Source organism: Arvicola amphibius, chromosome 3, assembly GCF_903992535.2.
Source record: "Arvicola amphibius chromosome 3, mArvAmp1.2, whole genome shotgun sequence".
Taxonomy (NCBI): domain Eukaryota; kingdom Metazoa; phylum Chordata; class Mammalia; order Rodentia; family Cricetidae; genus Arvicola; species Arvicola amphibius.
Window position 1 is genome coordinate 185,193,355 of NC_052049.1, and position 16,304 is coordinate 185,209,658.

At 45.4% G+C, this 16,304-nt stretch overlaps 1 protein-coding gene across 3 annotated transcripts in view; it reads right to left on the minus strand.

Moving 5' to 3' along the window:
- The window catches only part of Scn10a (sodium voltage-gated channel alpha subunit 10), a 105,166-nt gene extending 89,863 nt beyond the window's left edge, over positions 1-15,303 (minus strand). For all 3 annotated transcript variants that reach the window (XM_038321783.1, XM_038321782.1, XM_038321780.1), the window contains exons 1-3: positions 15,034-15,303; positions 12,163-12,281; positions 8,172-8,252 (exon numbers count right to left, since the gene is read on the minus strand). In XM_038321783.1, coding sequence (XP_038177711.1) covers positions 8,172-8,252; positions 12,163-12,281; positions 15,034-15,303 — 470 coding nt within the window. The remainder of the gene's footprint in view (positions 1-8,171; positions 8,253-12,162; positions 12,282-15,033) is intronic.
- Between the last annotated feature and the right edge of the window lie 1,001 nt (positions 15,304-16,304).

Below are 16,304 nucleotides of genomic sequence, written 5' to 3' on the forward strand. Positions count from 1 at the left end.
CCCAAGCAGACAGGCAGGCAGGCAGGGAGAGCGGGAGGGAGCTCCCATTAGCCCACAGAGAATAGCACATAGCTGATGTTACAAAGACGCACAATGGGAAGCTAAGAAAAGAGAAGGGCTTGTGTCTACTGGGTAGACTGTGTCAAGGACAAGGCTATTCCCTTGGCTTCTGAGTCTTGACTGGCTACGATTTCTTTTCGTCCTAAACAAATACACAATGTGATCTGGAGCGACTGGGTCTATCCCAAGGATATGCATTCTTTCCCCTGGGTCCCAGCAGCGAACAGCTAATGGTTTCCAGCTCACACCCCAAAGATCAGAGCTACTCTGTTGTTTCCACAAGGTTGAGGGTACTCAGCCTTGCCTTGGACCAGAACAGGGAGCGCTTTGTATCTTTTCAAAGTGTGTTTACAAAACACACTTTGTGTCAACAGTTCAGTGTATATGGAGTCTAATAGAGAATGTTCTCAGTGTTTGCTGGGGATGAAAACTGACAGCTTTGGAAAGTGATTTGGCAATATTCTAAAAACTGAGTGACTGAGTCGCTCAGCTGGTGGAGTGTTTGCTGGCATGCACGGCCCCAGCTGAGCTCAATCCCCTGCACTGCGGAAAGAGAGGGTGGGGTAGAAAGAACATACATTCAATCCCCAGCACTCAGGAGTTGAGTCAGGCTGATCGGAAGTTCCAGGCCATCCTTGTCTACACAGAGGGTTCAAGGTTATCCTGCAATACATGAGATCCAGTCTTTTAATAAAATAAAAAAAAAAGTGTATGTTCCTTGGCCCAGTAACTTCTACTTCTAAAAACTCATCTCTCAGATTTTGTTGCATTAGTTGTACAAAGATATGTGCACAAGGCTATTCATCAAAGAATAAGTCATGACACAAAAATATAAGGATTCTTATTATGATTACGGTTATCATAGAAAATAGTTCAATTTCACCTCTTTCATGCTGGTAAAATCTATCCATTCAATTTCTACTAACCAATTGCTGCTGAGATTTTTAGTGAGATTTCACTGAATCTATAGATAAATTTGGGCAGCACTAACAGTTTAATAATAATAATCTTCTCATCCATTATCACAAGATATATTTAAATTTATGTAAGTACTTTAAAATTTCTCAATAATGTTTTTTCATTCTTTAGTACAGAGGTCTCGGGTATAGATTTCATAGCACCATTTGAATCTATTAGCCCCATTTTATGATTTATCTCTTCTCCAGTTATTAATTTTTTTCTTTCTGCTTGCCTTTTATTTATTTTATTCTTTCTCTAGTTCTGTGCCAGACATTCTTACCTTTGCTGATATTAAGATCCTACACTGCTCAACTGTAAACCACCTCCTGAGAACTGTTTTTCCCCCATAGGCTCTGATTAAATTCATTTGTCCCCAGAGATTCTGCAGTTTTACTCTGTAGCTGTCTTTTGTTCAAGAGCTCTTGAGGAACAGCTTTAGCACAACCTAGTCAAAAGGCTTCCTCCTTTCCTTCCAGTTTCCTGCCATTTTCTAACTTTATGGCAGAATGACAAGAGAGTTCTCTATTTGTTATTGTTATCTGTGGAACCAATGGGATTGGGTTTTGTGGTTGTTGGTTTTGTTTTGGAGTGGGGCTACCATGAGGTTAACGCTTATGGTCTTCTGGCTTAATCTCTGAGCGATACGGTGTGCAATGCATTTCCCCATTCCTATCCCCTCTCTATCGTTACAGATTTTTTTTTATACTTCATCAGTTTCAGGCAGACAATGTGACTTTCAGAATAGCTCTGCATACACACGCCCACATTCTTCAGTTTGTAAATAGTGTTCTTGCGACATTCATTGCAAAGCTCTGACTTGTCGTCGTATTTAGCGTTCAGAGTATCATGCTTGTCTGGCCTCCTGCTCTTTGGTGTAAGTTCTACTTTCTCTGACTCCAGATAGCTTTCTGTCTGTCCTTCCTTACATCTTTGCCCATTCTTTGTACTGTTTGAGACAGGGTCTTATGTAGCCCAGGCTGGCCTAGAACTTGCTATGTTGCTCAGGCTGGGCCTTCAACTCTGTGCTCCCTGCCTCTGCTTCCTGAGTGCTGGGGTTTTAGGCATATGTTACCAAGCCTGGCATTTCCCCATTCTTTTATTTAAACTTTTTATATCTTTGTGTGCGCAGGGGGGGGGGATGTATGCCCATGTGTGCAGTTGCAACATGGGTACATACATGTACACGAAGGCCAGAGGTCTGCCTCAGCTGTCATCCTTTGGGAGCCATCCGATTTGTTTAGAACAAATGCAAAAATTGCTAAACAAACAAAGCAAACAGACAGTCAAGCAGAGATGGTGCATGCATTTAGTCTCAGCACTCAAGCGGCTAAGGCAGGAGGATCTCTGAGACCAAGGCCAGCCTGGTCTACAAAGTGAGTTCCACGACAGCCAGGGCTACACAGAAACCCTATCTTGAAAAACAAACGAAGCAAACATTTATTTTAGCCATACTTACTCCCCCCACAACTCCCCAACTTGCCGAAGTGTGTTTTCTCTTTCAACCAAGCAGGTTCTGGGATGAAGCTCAGTTCACAGGACTTGGCATCAAGCATCCTCCGCACTGAGCCATCTTGCAGGCCCCTTGAACTCTTTGGAGCTTCTCCCTTTAGAGAAGCAGTCATACACAACCTCTCCCCCATGTCCCGTCTTCTTGCTCCTCCCGGGGTTTTACTGCTTATACCTTGTCAACTCTAGAGCCTATCTTTCTTCGCCTGCCTCACGGCTTAAGGAGAGCCAGTCTGTTCAGGGCTCTGCCATTCCTCCACCCACTTCTGGCCTCCCAAGCTTGTGACATCGTTGACTCTGTATTTCCTTCCCTTCTCCCTTTGTTCTCACGTTTACGCTGCGCTTGTGCCAGTGCTGTCACCGCACTGGCATTTTGAGGGTAAAGCATATGCAGCCTGTCGTCCATATTTAACCACAGTCCCCAGGTTACTCCCGAATGACTCACATTGAGAAGGAAAATGCTTGCCTTACACGTTCTGGAGGACAGAAAATCTAAATGCAATAGCATCTCAACCATATAAAATATGAGTTTCATAAGTTACTTAGGCATTATATTCTGGTTTATATTTTTCAGTGTTTGCCATTTTGTGCAGTACTCATTTATTTTTGAATTATTATTACTATTACTGATATTGCTACTATTTTGTTTTGTTTTGAGACAGGATCCCAATCTAACCCAAGCTGGCCTGAAACTCCCTATGCAGACCAAACTTGCCTTGAACTTATCATGATCCTCCTGCCTCAACCTCTTGAGTGCTGGGATTATAGGTTTGTTTCTGCTCAGACTTCAGGGTTACAAATTGTGTTGTTCTAAAAAGGTCTCATGAGGACACATGCACGTCATAAACAAGCGTTACCACGTGGGCAGTGACGTTGTCATCGCTGGAAAGCGGAGGCTTCACTAGTCCGGCTAGCTGCAAGGCAATGCTGTCGGCTGCATGACTTGAATAACAGAAATTAATCCCCTCATGGTTTTGGAGGCTGAACAAGGGAGGCCCTGGCAGGGTGAAAGACTGGAAAAGGTCCCCTTCTAACACTGTAGGTGGCTGCCTTCTCATGTAACCTCCCAGGGCATGGAGAGAAATTGGGTTTTTCTTCCTTGTAGAATATAGAAGTTCGATTGCTATGCTAACCCTAATCCTGGTGACCTCACTGAGCCATCTCCTTGAAGGCTCCCATTTCCAACATGGTAACACAAGAGGTCAGGGCTCCGACCTACGAATCTGGGGACAGAGCACAGACTCTGTGCAGTCCCTACCCGACGACATTCTCCTGTCTCGGGGCTCCTCTCCACATATTTTGCATTTTTAGTTATTTCATGTCTATTTTGAACTCTCATGTGCTACGGATTGAATGTGTCTCCTCAAAAATGCGTGTTTCGACCAGGTGTGGCGACAGAAACCTGCAGTTCCAGCACTGACTCAAGGGTTTGAGGGGTGCTGCCAAGAGGATGAGGGGGGCTTCAAGGCTAACTTGAGGTACACAGCAAATTCAAAGCCAGCCTGGGCTTCATGAGACCCCGTCTCCAGACAAAACAAGACCTGTTTTGCAGACTTAACTGCCTAGCTCATGTATTTTTAAACCCTTTCTTACTTATTGACTCATTATCTTTTGTGTGTGTGCACCCGTATATGCACACACGTGCATGCGTGTTGTAACTGAGTGGAGGTCACAGGACAACATACAGTGGACAGCTCTCACCTTCCACGGTGTGGATTCCAGGGACTGACTCTAGTTGGGGTGGGCAGCGAGTATCTTTTAAACCCCGAGACATGTCACCAGTTCCTAGTTCATACATTTTCAAGGTGGGTCTTTGGGAGGTATCTAGGATTAGATGAGGTCATGGGAGGAGGCCTTCACAGCGGCTTTACAAGGAGACGGAACTAGGCTGCTATGGTTACCGTTTCTCACTGTACTGTAATGCTGCCCATGGCTCTTACCAGAGGCCACGCAGGTGCTGTCGCCATGCTCTTGGATTCACTGTTCCGCATAACTACGAGTCAGTAAATATGATTTTCAAATTACGAAAGCCTCTGGCACATTGGTATAGCAAGAGGAAGTCGACTAAGTCAGTTCCTAAGTAAAATTGCCTTACTGACCTTCACATTTTGTGTAAATGGAATCAAAGTAACAGAATCCTTTAGTTTTGATCAACATTCTGTACGTAAGACTGCTGTGGGATAATGGTCTTGTACACTGTAAAGATTTGTCGCTCATGTTGGTTTAATAAAATACTGATTGGCCAGTAGCCAGGCAGGAAGTATAGGTGGGGCAACCAGACTAGGAGAATTCTGGGAGAGGAAAGGCAGAGTCACAGTCCTCATCCAGACGCAGAGGAAGCAAGAAGAGAAAGCCTCACTGAGAAAAGGTACCAAGCCAAGTGGTTAAACATAGATGAGAATTATGGGTTAATTTAAGTTATAAGAGCTAATTAGTAATAAGCCTGAGCAATAGGCCAAACAGTTTATAATTAATATAAGCCTCTGCATGTTTACTTGGGACTGAATGGCTGCAGGATCAGGTGGGACTGAAACTCCATCAACACAGGACTCATTCCTGTTCTCATATGGACTCATGGTTCATCTATATTCATTGCTATAAATTATCCAATTAAGAATTTAACAAACATTTAATACACTGAACAGTTGTGGACATTTGAGTTATTTCCGCATTGCTGCAGGTAGTGGCCGTAGGGTTCCTCAAATCTGGGTTCTGGTGCCCACAGATAGTAATTCGGTTGAGTGTGGGCACCTGAGTATGATAGAAGAGCACAGCGTATGTGCATCCTTCCCTTTATTAGCAGCCACTGGTATCAAACGTTTTCCAAATCTGAAGCCTCCCCACCACCTGCACAACAGCTTCCAGTTCTCCATATCTTTATAGACACTTGGAATGGTTGCCGTTCAAGCATTTTCCTTACATGATGAGTGCCTGTTATCTCCCTCCTCAATAATTTTAATTTTGCCCTCCCCAATAAAAAAAAAAACTGGGGAACTTTCATGAGTTAATAGACCACTTGGAATTCTGCCTGTTCAAATTTTATCTTGCTCAAAATACATGGGACTGCCATATTTTTAAGTCTTGAGTTTTGGAGAAGGTTCAGAACTCTGGTGGGAGCTCCTTAGAACTGTGCTGGTACTGGTGTCTTTGTTCTCTTAAGAGCTGACTTCCAGGGACTGGAGAGATGGCCCAGCCGTGACAAGCCCTTGATGCTCTTACAGCAACCCTGGGTTCGGTTCCCAGCACTCACATCAGGCAGCTCACAACCATCTGTTACTGCAACTCCAGGGGATCCTATATCCTCTTCTAGCCCCTGTGGGCACCACACTAGGGTGTATGTATGCACGCATCTACATGAATGAAATAAATCTCAAGTAGTTACCTGGTGAAAAAAGTTCTTAGTTTACCAAAGGGCATCTGGTCTTTTCCCTACTTGGTGTTTCCTGTATCATCTGTAATAAAATTTTGCCTCCCCTGAGGTCATACAAGTTTTCCTCTGGCTTTTGTTTCCCTTCTAAAGGTTTTATACCTTTGTATTTCACAGGGAAAGTTGGGGGCTAATCTATGGGGAACTGACTCTGGGGTTCAGTGTGCAGTTAGCTATGTAGTTTATTATGTTAGGTCAACTGACTCTTCACACTCTTACCACAGACTGACATTCCCTGCTGCTCTGTGGAGCCACCTTCATTACAAAGTCAATGTCGGCACACACACACATGTGCACACACACATACACACATGTGCACACACATATGCATACACATACGCACGCATGCACGCACGCGCTGTTCTGCTTTGAGTCTGGCTAGCCTCACAGCAATGGCTTTGAAGCCAATTTGACCCCAGTGGGGCAATTGCTCCTCCCCTGTTTTCCTTCCTCCAAAGTATCTTGGCTATAATTTACTCTTTGTGTTTCCACATACACTTTAGAGTCTAAATGCTTGTTGAGACTGATTGGGAATAACACTACATTGATTACTCATCTGTGCACGTTCTTCAATATTGAGACCTGCAGACTAACAACATAGCATTATCTCCCCATTTGCTGAGGTTGTTTCTGTAATTTACTCAATGCCTTGGTATTTTTATTTCTAGAAGCTTGATATTTTGAAATGCCAGTGTAAATGATAATTTGAAAATTATTTTATTTCCAGCTTGTAGAATGCTGCTACATACATACATAATTGGTTGATGTATATTAATCCACACAGCTATCTCGATGTACAGTCTTATTAATTCTAGTAGACTTTAAAGATCTAATTCACTAATTATTTATGTGTATCGCACATGAATGCAGATTCTCCTGGAGGCCAGAAGAGGGGGTTGGGTTCCCTAGAGCTGCCCTCTATGGACGTGTGCACTCGTGCATATGAGCACAGACTGGGCAGTTGTGAGCTGCCCCGTATGAGGACTGGGAATCCAACTCTGATCGTCTGCAAGAATGGCAAGCTTCTTAGCTGTCTTCAATAGATTCTCTCTAGGTGACGCTGGATATTTTGTGTGCTCTGGATCATTTTCTGTAAATGACACGTTTGGCAGTCTTCTTACTCATGGACTTTTCTTTTCTTTTCTGCCCAGAACTCTCTTGATGAAGCTGAACTGCTGAGACTAGAAGTCTCTGATATTTATTTTCCTTCTTTCATCTCAAAGAGAGAGATTTCCACGCTCGCAATTACATTTGATAAATGAAAGCCCTTTTTGGAGGATACTGCTTTTTGAAGAATTAATGCTTTTTTATCAGAGTGTGATAATTCTTTCTGTTTTGACTTCTCTCAGAGTTTTGACATCATGAGCAGAAACTGAACTTATCAAATGGCATTTCCAGAGTCAGTTAAAATGGCTACCCAGTTTCTCTCCCTTTCCTAAGAGAGATGGGGCATTGTTTTTATTGTGGCATGTGCTACTTTTAAAGTTAGCAAGAATGTAAGTGGGGGAAGAGAGCTTTTCAGAGACCCTGTCGTTACGTCTGAAGGCTTGAGCAAGGGCAGGGACACCTCTCCAGCTGTGGTGCCACATCTGTTTTCAGAAAACTCTTCTGTTCTCAAGCAATAGAGGTTTCATGTACCAACCAGGGACACGAGCAACCTAGAAATGCGGCCGTCCTTTAGAAGCATCTGAGCTGGGATACCTACCCACCTCAGCCATGGATCATTCTGTGAACAGATCGCAGAGCCGCCATTTATAGTCCTTTCTTAGTTTGCCCCACCTCTTCAAGTATAGGCCTTCCCTGCACCTCATTCTCGCATGCTTAGCTCATGTGTGTCGTGTGTGTGTGCATGCGCGCGCGCGCGTGTGTGTGTGTGTGTGTGTGTGTGTGTGTGTGTAGTTGGGAGGACTCATATACCCAGGGCATTGAAGTCTAATGGCAACAGACCTTCTTGGCAACAGAGTTTTTAATAACATCCATAAAGTTCCACTGTGGAGTCAAGGTTTAGAGCCACTAATCTCCACTGTCTTGAAGTTTAAAACTATGCATGTGCTTAGGAAAAAGGCACGCAGAAGAAACCTGGCCATTGCAAACTCAAATAGGCAGCAGAATTCAGACTTTTCTAAGTAAAGACTGGCATGAAGCAAACAAACAAACAGAGGCCGCTAAGAAAGAGAGGACAGGGAGAAAGCACAGGAGAGGTGGCGATTTTACTCACTCGATTTTCTCCGGAAGATCACTTTGGGTCATGCATACACAGTTGAACAAAATTGTGATGGTAATGAATATGGAGAACCAGCTGTGAGGCCACGTTAAGGACAAGTGGGAATCTCCATCTGCCCTCAGCCCCCTTGTCGGATCGCCTTGTTGCCTGCCGAAAGCAAAGCTCGTGACTCAGCTAACACCAGCTTTCACGAGTGCTGAGTGCCTGCCCATCTGAGAAGTCTGTCTGTATTATCGATAGTAGAAGCAGTTCTGATAGCAATAATGAGGGTGTGGAATATTGGACCCAGGGCCTTTTACTAGGGCAACCACTTTACCACTGAGCCAAATTTCCAAATTCTGTTCACATTACGCCAAATACTAACCTATGGGCAGCTTTCATCATTTACAGCTAGGATCTGAGCAAACAGCATGATGAGTCTTAAATAGCCTTTCGGAATCATGCTGTGTCATGCAGCCCGGTAACCATAGTTACCAGGTAGAGGTTATTACTGTTTATGAAAATCACTTTAGTTAGATTGTTTTCCTAAGCTGAGCTCAACCACATTGAAGCAATGGATTCTGGGTAGGGATGGCCAAAGCAGGCCCAGGAAGTGAAATGCTGGCTCTGGAGGGATATTCCAAGGAGAATGAGATGTTACACGTCAGAGAGAGGCTCTGAGGAGTGGAGCTTTGACTAAGGGATACTCAAGAGGGGAGGGTGGCTTTGAAAGGAAGAAGAGTGCACAGGAGTAAATAAATGGAGGTAGAAAGAATCTAAAGCAGACCTCTCCTGGGCAAACAACTCCTCAGGACTGGATGAGCTTCTACAGTCCCTTCCAAAGGAGAAACAGCCGTCCCGGAGAGAAGTGTTACCTACAGGGTAAGGATGGAATTCGCCCCTCATCATTTCAGCTCAGGCAGAAATATTTAAACCCATCTTAGTTTCCTGTAAACAGCTTTCACGTTTTTATTCTAGATTTATTTAGGAAGACATCTGTCTGAATAGGGATGTTCTACCAATGAAACCACGTTTTCCTGCTGATGGACAGCTAAGAATTATGTTCACATGGGGGAGACTTAACTCAGGACAGAAATTTAAATTATATCGCCAGTTCTGCAAATCCTTACAAGTTGTGTGATATCGCATGTCTGTGAAGGCATTATCAAAAATGGGATTGGAGTACAATTTTGATTGAATCTTGTTTGGGGCTGTAGTCACCAAACTGATTAAAATTAAGTATATCTGTGCACACTTTGTGAGGGGGAGACCCCTCACCAGACCTCTGTCCAGCGTGACTCCATCAGGGAATTAGTCATTCGTCAGATCTCAAGACAGAAAGACCATGACTTGTCACTTGGCTATTAAGAGAAATTTTATTTCTAATTATCTGTTATTTACTTAGCTCAACGTAATTTAACTGCAATCCATGGAGGATGGTTTGTGCGTTGACTATTTCTCTTTATTTGAGATTTTCGTGACACTGTTTTGATCTTCCTTTAGAATGTAAGAAGCAGTTTTAATGAACAGTGCAACTCTGGCAGAGCTAACTGAAGGAAGAATGTTTAAAATCCTGAATCTCCGCTACTACTATTTTAAAAGTAAAAGCCCGCACTTTGTTTCACACAGAACAATATAATTTATATAGTGAATAAACGATTATGATATGACTTGATATAGTTTTAAACAGAAGAAAATCTGGAGAAAATTCAGGTTACCAAACCCCAACCTGCAAACAATTTTTTTAAAAAAAAATCACTCTATAAAATGGGAGAAAGCAAGAGATGTTTCCAGTGACCAGTTACGCCTGATCACTAGTGCACTGAAGGCCAATGGAATTGAACAGAAAGCCCAACGTTCTCATTCATTGTCTCAAAGGAGGAACACGCTGAGGTCCTTCAGATGCAAAACTGGGTCTTGCTTGCTGCTTCAATGCCCAGAAGTTGAATTCAGATATGTTTTCAAAAAAAAAAAAAACCAACATTTTACCCAAGTAGAAAAGGCCCACTGAGAGAATTATCACCTTAATCTGTGTCCGTTCACTTTCTGTCTGCCTCCACCCTGAAGACACTGCCCCAGAGACGCTGCAGGCTGGACCTGTGCCCTTGGGACACATATGAGATGCCTCTGCGTGTTGGTTTCATTATCTGTAAAATGGGGTTCTAATCCTTCATCCAAGGCTTCTGTGCCCGTGATAGTGTTGACACTTGGGAAGTAGTTAGCCACTGGGGGCCTGCTATTATCGTGAAGTATTCTGAAGAATCTTAAAAAAATCTAAGATTCAATTCAGAAAGCAGAACTCCTGTTGGGTAGCCACAAAGATAACCACAGCAAGAGAAAATGGGCTGTGCATCGTCAGGCACACAGTGAGCGTGTGGATGGCTCTGAGCCAGGCTTCCTAGCTCAGGTACCATTCGGCAACTTCCCAAACTGTTCCACAGTGGCTGGGGTGGGGTAGAGGAAGAGAGAATCCCTTTCTACTAATGCTCAGTCAGGTACAGCAGGTGGCTGCTGTCTGCCGTGCAACAGGCCAAGGCTCTTCTGAACATGAACTTCCTGGAAGTCAACGCTGGATTTGTCATTGAGAATTATCAGTTTGAGAGATACCTGGACACCAAGCCCAAGTCCTCCTTTGTCTTACTGCTTTGGCTTGGATTGAATAAAAACACAGAACATAAACAAAACTGGAGGTGGCATCTGTGCACCCCAAAGCAGCAAAGGTAATGCAGACCTGGGGACTAAGATGCTTGATTACGTTTCTCTGTGGCAGGATCCTCAGACAAACTGCATCTTTAACCTGCTGGCATTTTGAGAGAAACTCACAATACTGGCAGTGCCTCATGGCTGGTGAGGTCCCATGGAAGATATCAGGGCTCGGCCTGTCATGGGATGTTCTCTTTGTTGTCTGGGAGGCATTTCTTTTTTGTGTAATAAGCAATCACACTCAGCATGACCGAGGATAGTGTAGCAACTCATGCCTGTGCCTCTGGTCCCAAAGAGCCTGACATTTTATTACCTTACAACATAGGAAAAGCAGGCCATGTTTGATGGCAAGGCTGTGCCTGGGGCATTGGTAAAACTCACCTCATAAAGAAGATATTTGGTGGGGCTGGAGACATTTGTTCAGCGGTTAAAAGCACTGGCTGCTCTTCCAGAGGACCCAGGTTCAATCCCCAGCACCCACACGGCAGCTCACAAGTGTATGTAACTCTAGTTCCAGGGAATCTGGCATCCTCACACATACATGCAGACAAAACACCAATGCAGCACATAAAATAAAAATATTTTTTTTAAAAGAGGACATTTAGAGTTGGATGTGGTTTTACGTGTTCCAGTCTGGCATCAAAGTCATTCTGTTTCTGGGAATGAAGTGGAATCAGGATCCTCCAGTATCCTGGTTGATACTGAATGTTGGGATTATAGCCATGCACCATCATTTATGGTTTATATCATCCTGGGGACTGAACTTAGGACTTCATGCATGTTAGGAAAGCACTCTATCAGCTGAGCCTCGCAAGAAAAAACATTTCAAGTTGTGTTTCCACAGGTGTATCCAGGTGAGTCGGCAGTGACCCTGGTCTGTGTGAGCACTTTTTCTGTCTTGAGACAGTTGGGGGGGGAGGGGTCAGTGAGAACACAAAGATCACACACAGGGGCCAGCAAGATGGCTCAGTGGTTAACAACACTTGCTGCTCTATCAGAGGGCCAGAGTCAGGATTTTAAGGCCCACATCAGTTGGCTCACAAATGTCTGTAACTCCAGCTTTGAGGGATCGGAAGCCCTCTCCTGGCTTCTACAGGCACCTGTGCACATACAAATGTGCACACATACACACAACACAGACAAGATAGATTTAAAAACCCACAAACAATGCTCTCAGTGTGATGACGTCACGGTCTCGGGATTCAGTTGGCAGAAAGCTCCACTGCTAAGCTCTAAGAAAGACACCAGACGCCAGGGCAGAGCCCATGTGTAAAGCACGGAGGCGCACACATGCAAAGGATACGAGTGGACAGACACCTTGATGGCCGTTCTTCTGATCAGGTTGAAGGGACTGAAGAGAAACAGTGCCCAAGTGGCACTGAACCTGGAAATGGTCCTGCCTTTATTCAACACCATGAACGTCTAGAACAAAAGCAAAAGCGGACTGTGGTGAGAAGTCAGATCCTGGGTGGCCTTCTCTCAGGCTCAGGAGCAAGACCTGTTTGAAGAACCACGACTCATTGGCCATCTAGTGGAGGTGCAGACAGTTAGAGAGGGTAAGAGAGCGGAGCCACATCCTCACCCTCTCCGCAAGAATCTGGACTCCACCAGGGCGAGCCCACTGAGAGGCTTCATCGACAGGCTGCTGATTCAAGGGCTGGACGTACACAGCATGCCCAGGAGAGAATTCTGACCTCAGGTGGCTGAGCTCAGTTGCATTTAATTTATCGTGTGTGTGTGTGTGTGTGTGCGTGTGTGTGCATATGCATGAGTTGAGGGGGCAGGGGTCAACCTCAAATTCACTCCTTGGGACCCTTCCACTCTTTATTTTTGAGACAGACTCTCTCAAGAGCCTTGTGAGAGCCGAGCGGTGGTGGCGCATGCCTTTAATCCCAGCACTCGGGAGGCAGAGGCAGGCGGATCTATGAGTTCGAGGCCAGCCTGGTCTACAAGAGCTAGTTCCAGGACAGGCTCTAGAAACTACAGGGAAACCCTGTCTCGAAAAACCAAAAAAAAGAGCCTTGTGAGGTGAGGTTTGTCAGCCAGTAAGCCCTAGAGATCCACCTGCCTCTGCCTCCTCCTCAGGAGTGAGATTACTATAGCTCCCCAACATGTGTCCTAGGAATCAAATCAGATCCCTACGGTTGTTCAGCAAGCACTTCATTGACTGTGTCCATCTCTCCAACCCCAACATTTAACTCACTTCTGTCTAGAGGACCCTGGACCTGTGAAGACCCTGCTTTCCACTGCCTGAACCTTGCTCTAAAGCATCTCTCAGTCCCTCCTCTGCACATTTAGGAGGGGTGGGTTCTTGGGGAGAGAGAGGAAGGAGAAAGACATTGCTAAGTGCCCTATCTCGTTTACAAACTGAATTTGTAATGGCTTGCTCCAGCTCCTTGTCATTCCCAAGCATGGACTTACCATGTGTTGGCTACACAGAACACCTAAGATGCAGCACAGGAGAGGAAACGGTCATGGGCATTGCTGTAGTGTGTGTGTGTGTGTGTGTGTGTGTGTGTGTGTGTGTGTGTATGGTCAGTGTTCCCTAGCTATAACAAAATATCACGGGAAATAAGCCTAAAGAGAGGAATGGTTCCATGTACAGTTTCAGAGGTGTGTCTTCATCCATGCTTGCTTGGCCTTGTCACTTTGGGTGACACAGTTTATCACGCAGCAAGTCCACACAAAGGAAAAGCGCCCACCTCGCAGTGCCAGGAAGCCCAAAGAGGAAGAGGAAGGGTCTGGGAACACTGACCCCCCCACAGACACACATGTACATGTGTGTGTGTGTGTGTGTGTATATATATATATATATATATATATATATATATATATATATATCATGTTTGCATGTGTGTATGCACCCTGTAATGGCCAGTGTTGTCAAGACAACACAATCTAGAATTCCTCGAAGAGTCTCAGTGAGCGACGGTCTACATTAGAGTCACCCGTTGGCATATATGTGATGGGATTATCGTGTTAGTCAAGGTAGGAAGACCCAATCAGTGTGGGCGGTACCATCCGCAGGCAGGATCCTGGGCTGTGTGAGAGCAGAGAGAGCAAACTGAGCACGAGCATGCACGCATGCATTGCTCTCCTCTTCAGACTACAGGCATAAAGTAGCTCCCTTGAGCTCCCGCTGCCATGGCTTTGCAACCATGACGGAGGGTAGCCTGGGGTAAGGAGCTAATAAATCTTCTTTCCCCTAAGTTGCTCATGTCAGAGTATTCTATTACAACAACAGGGCATGAAAGTAGGAATATACCATATTCTTTTTATTTTTTTCTGAGACAAAGCCTCTCTGTGTAACCCTGACTGTCATAGAACTCACTCTGTAGGCCAGGTTGGCCTCAAACTCACAGAGATCTGCCTGTCTCTGCATCCCAAGTGCTGGGGTTAAAGTGTGTGCTGCCCCCACCAGGCTCACATACCGTGTTCTTTTTTTGTGTGTGTTTTATTTGTTTGGTTGGTTTTGGTTTTTAAGACAGGGTTTCTCTGAGTAACAGCCATAGTTTTCCTGGAACTAGCTCTTATAGACCAGCCTGGCCTTGAACTCACAGAGATCTGCCTGCCTCTGCCTTGCAAGTGTTGGGATTAAAGGCGTGCTCCACCACTGTCCGGCAGCATGCCATGTTCTTAAGAAACTTTAAAACCCAGGAGCACGTAGGCATGCCTTTCCAGTGGCTGTTGTTAGTGTTACTCCCTTGGTTACTACTATATGCTCACAAGACCAAGTAAGCAAGACATGATAGCTGACTATTATTTCAAGACAGTTTGGCTTCAGTAACCCGTGAGAGACTAGAAGACTCCAGGGGCTCCAAGACCACACTTTAGAAACTCCTGGCTTAGGGCATTCCTCTCTCAACTTCAAATTCCCTGCTCTCCTCTGCAAAGAGAGCAACCACCTCTAGAGGCCCTAGGTTAGGACTTGCCTGTGGGAACAAGCAACTTTCCAAGCCAGTTCTGCAGCAGCTGTCTGCTTTGGCGGTTTGGGTTTAGTTTGTCCCCATCACAAGTTCTTAAAGGTGCAGAGAGAAGGGTCTTGAACTTGGTTTCGTCTGCCCATTCTTTAGTAAACAGCCACTTCCCTGGGGGTGAGGGCTTCCTGGGCTGGGTGGGACTGAGGCCGGCTCGCCAAAAGCTGAGCACAGATGTTCCCAATGGCAGCTCTTACCCGGTGTGTGCTGTAGAACGGGTCTAGGTCCTCCAGGGGCTCCCCAACCAGTTCCGCGGGGAGCTCACCGTAGAACCTGGGCAGCTGGTTGCAGGCTTTCAAATCTAGCTGAGGCCTGGGCTTCTCATTCTGGCCCTTCCGCTCTCCACGCTTAGCTTTGGCCTTCTTGGCAGCACGATGGGCTGCAATTTGCTTCTCGATCTCTGACAGCGACTCCGGAGTGAACCGCCGGAAGTTAGTAGTTTCCACGGACCCAAAGGGGAACTCCATCTTCTCATTCTTCTTGGGGAAGAATTCACACTCTTATGGGAGGAAAATAACCAGAGAAGTGAGAACTCGCCCACTGGAACTCTCCCTTCCATCACCCCCCTTGATTGCTAAAACAGCCCCCATCCTCGGCTCCAGCTCCTCACGTAACAAGCCCGCCCACCATGGCCAACAGAATGCATCCTCTGCAGACCCCGCTAAAGAATCCAGTTTCTGCTCCGTATGCCCGAAGCTATTGTTCCCCATCACTTTGTAACAAGCCTAGGTCCGTTCCCCTCAAAGCATCTCTTCTTGGTCATCTTCTTGCATCTCTAGGGTCGCCTGGTTACAGCCTGCCCTTGGCTTCACCTAGGACTCCAGCTCTTGATCCCCACCTTAAGTCTCACCCTTCTTTCTGACCACACATTTTATCTGCTGGTGTTTTTTTTTTTCTGTTTCTCACTTTCTTTGAACTTCTGTGAGCCTCACTGCCCACAGCAGGAGAGTTTTCTCCATAACCATGTTAGATTAGACTTCCCCACTTAAACCCCAACCCCAGGTCGATCTATAGCAGTTGGATTCAGCTTTCTTTGAAATCTGGCTGCTTTAGCGCAAACCTGACAATAAAGATGTTCAGAAGTGTGGGGATCAGCTGGATTCCCTGGTCAGCAGTTTCCTCTAGTCTGAGATTTTAAAAACTCTTAACTCTGCTGACTATCTCTGTCTCTTCATGGAGAAAGCCAATGGCCATGCCTTCTTGTTGCTGAAGAAAGACAGATCACCAAATCTCTGGTTTACCTGTTCACAGGCTCTTTTCCTCCTGTCTTATGAGACTGTCACCCTCATCCCAGCCAGGGTCAGCCCCTGCCTTCCCCTTCGGTTCTTATCTCATCCCGCTCCCTGCCCCTCCTTTCCCTCAACCTCTCCTTTCCCCAACCCCTTCATATCAGCAGTTAGAGATGCTTGACTCTTTTTTTTTTCACTTTAACAATATTTGTTTGGGGCTGGTGAGCCAGTTTAATGGA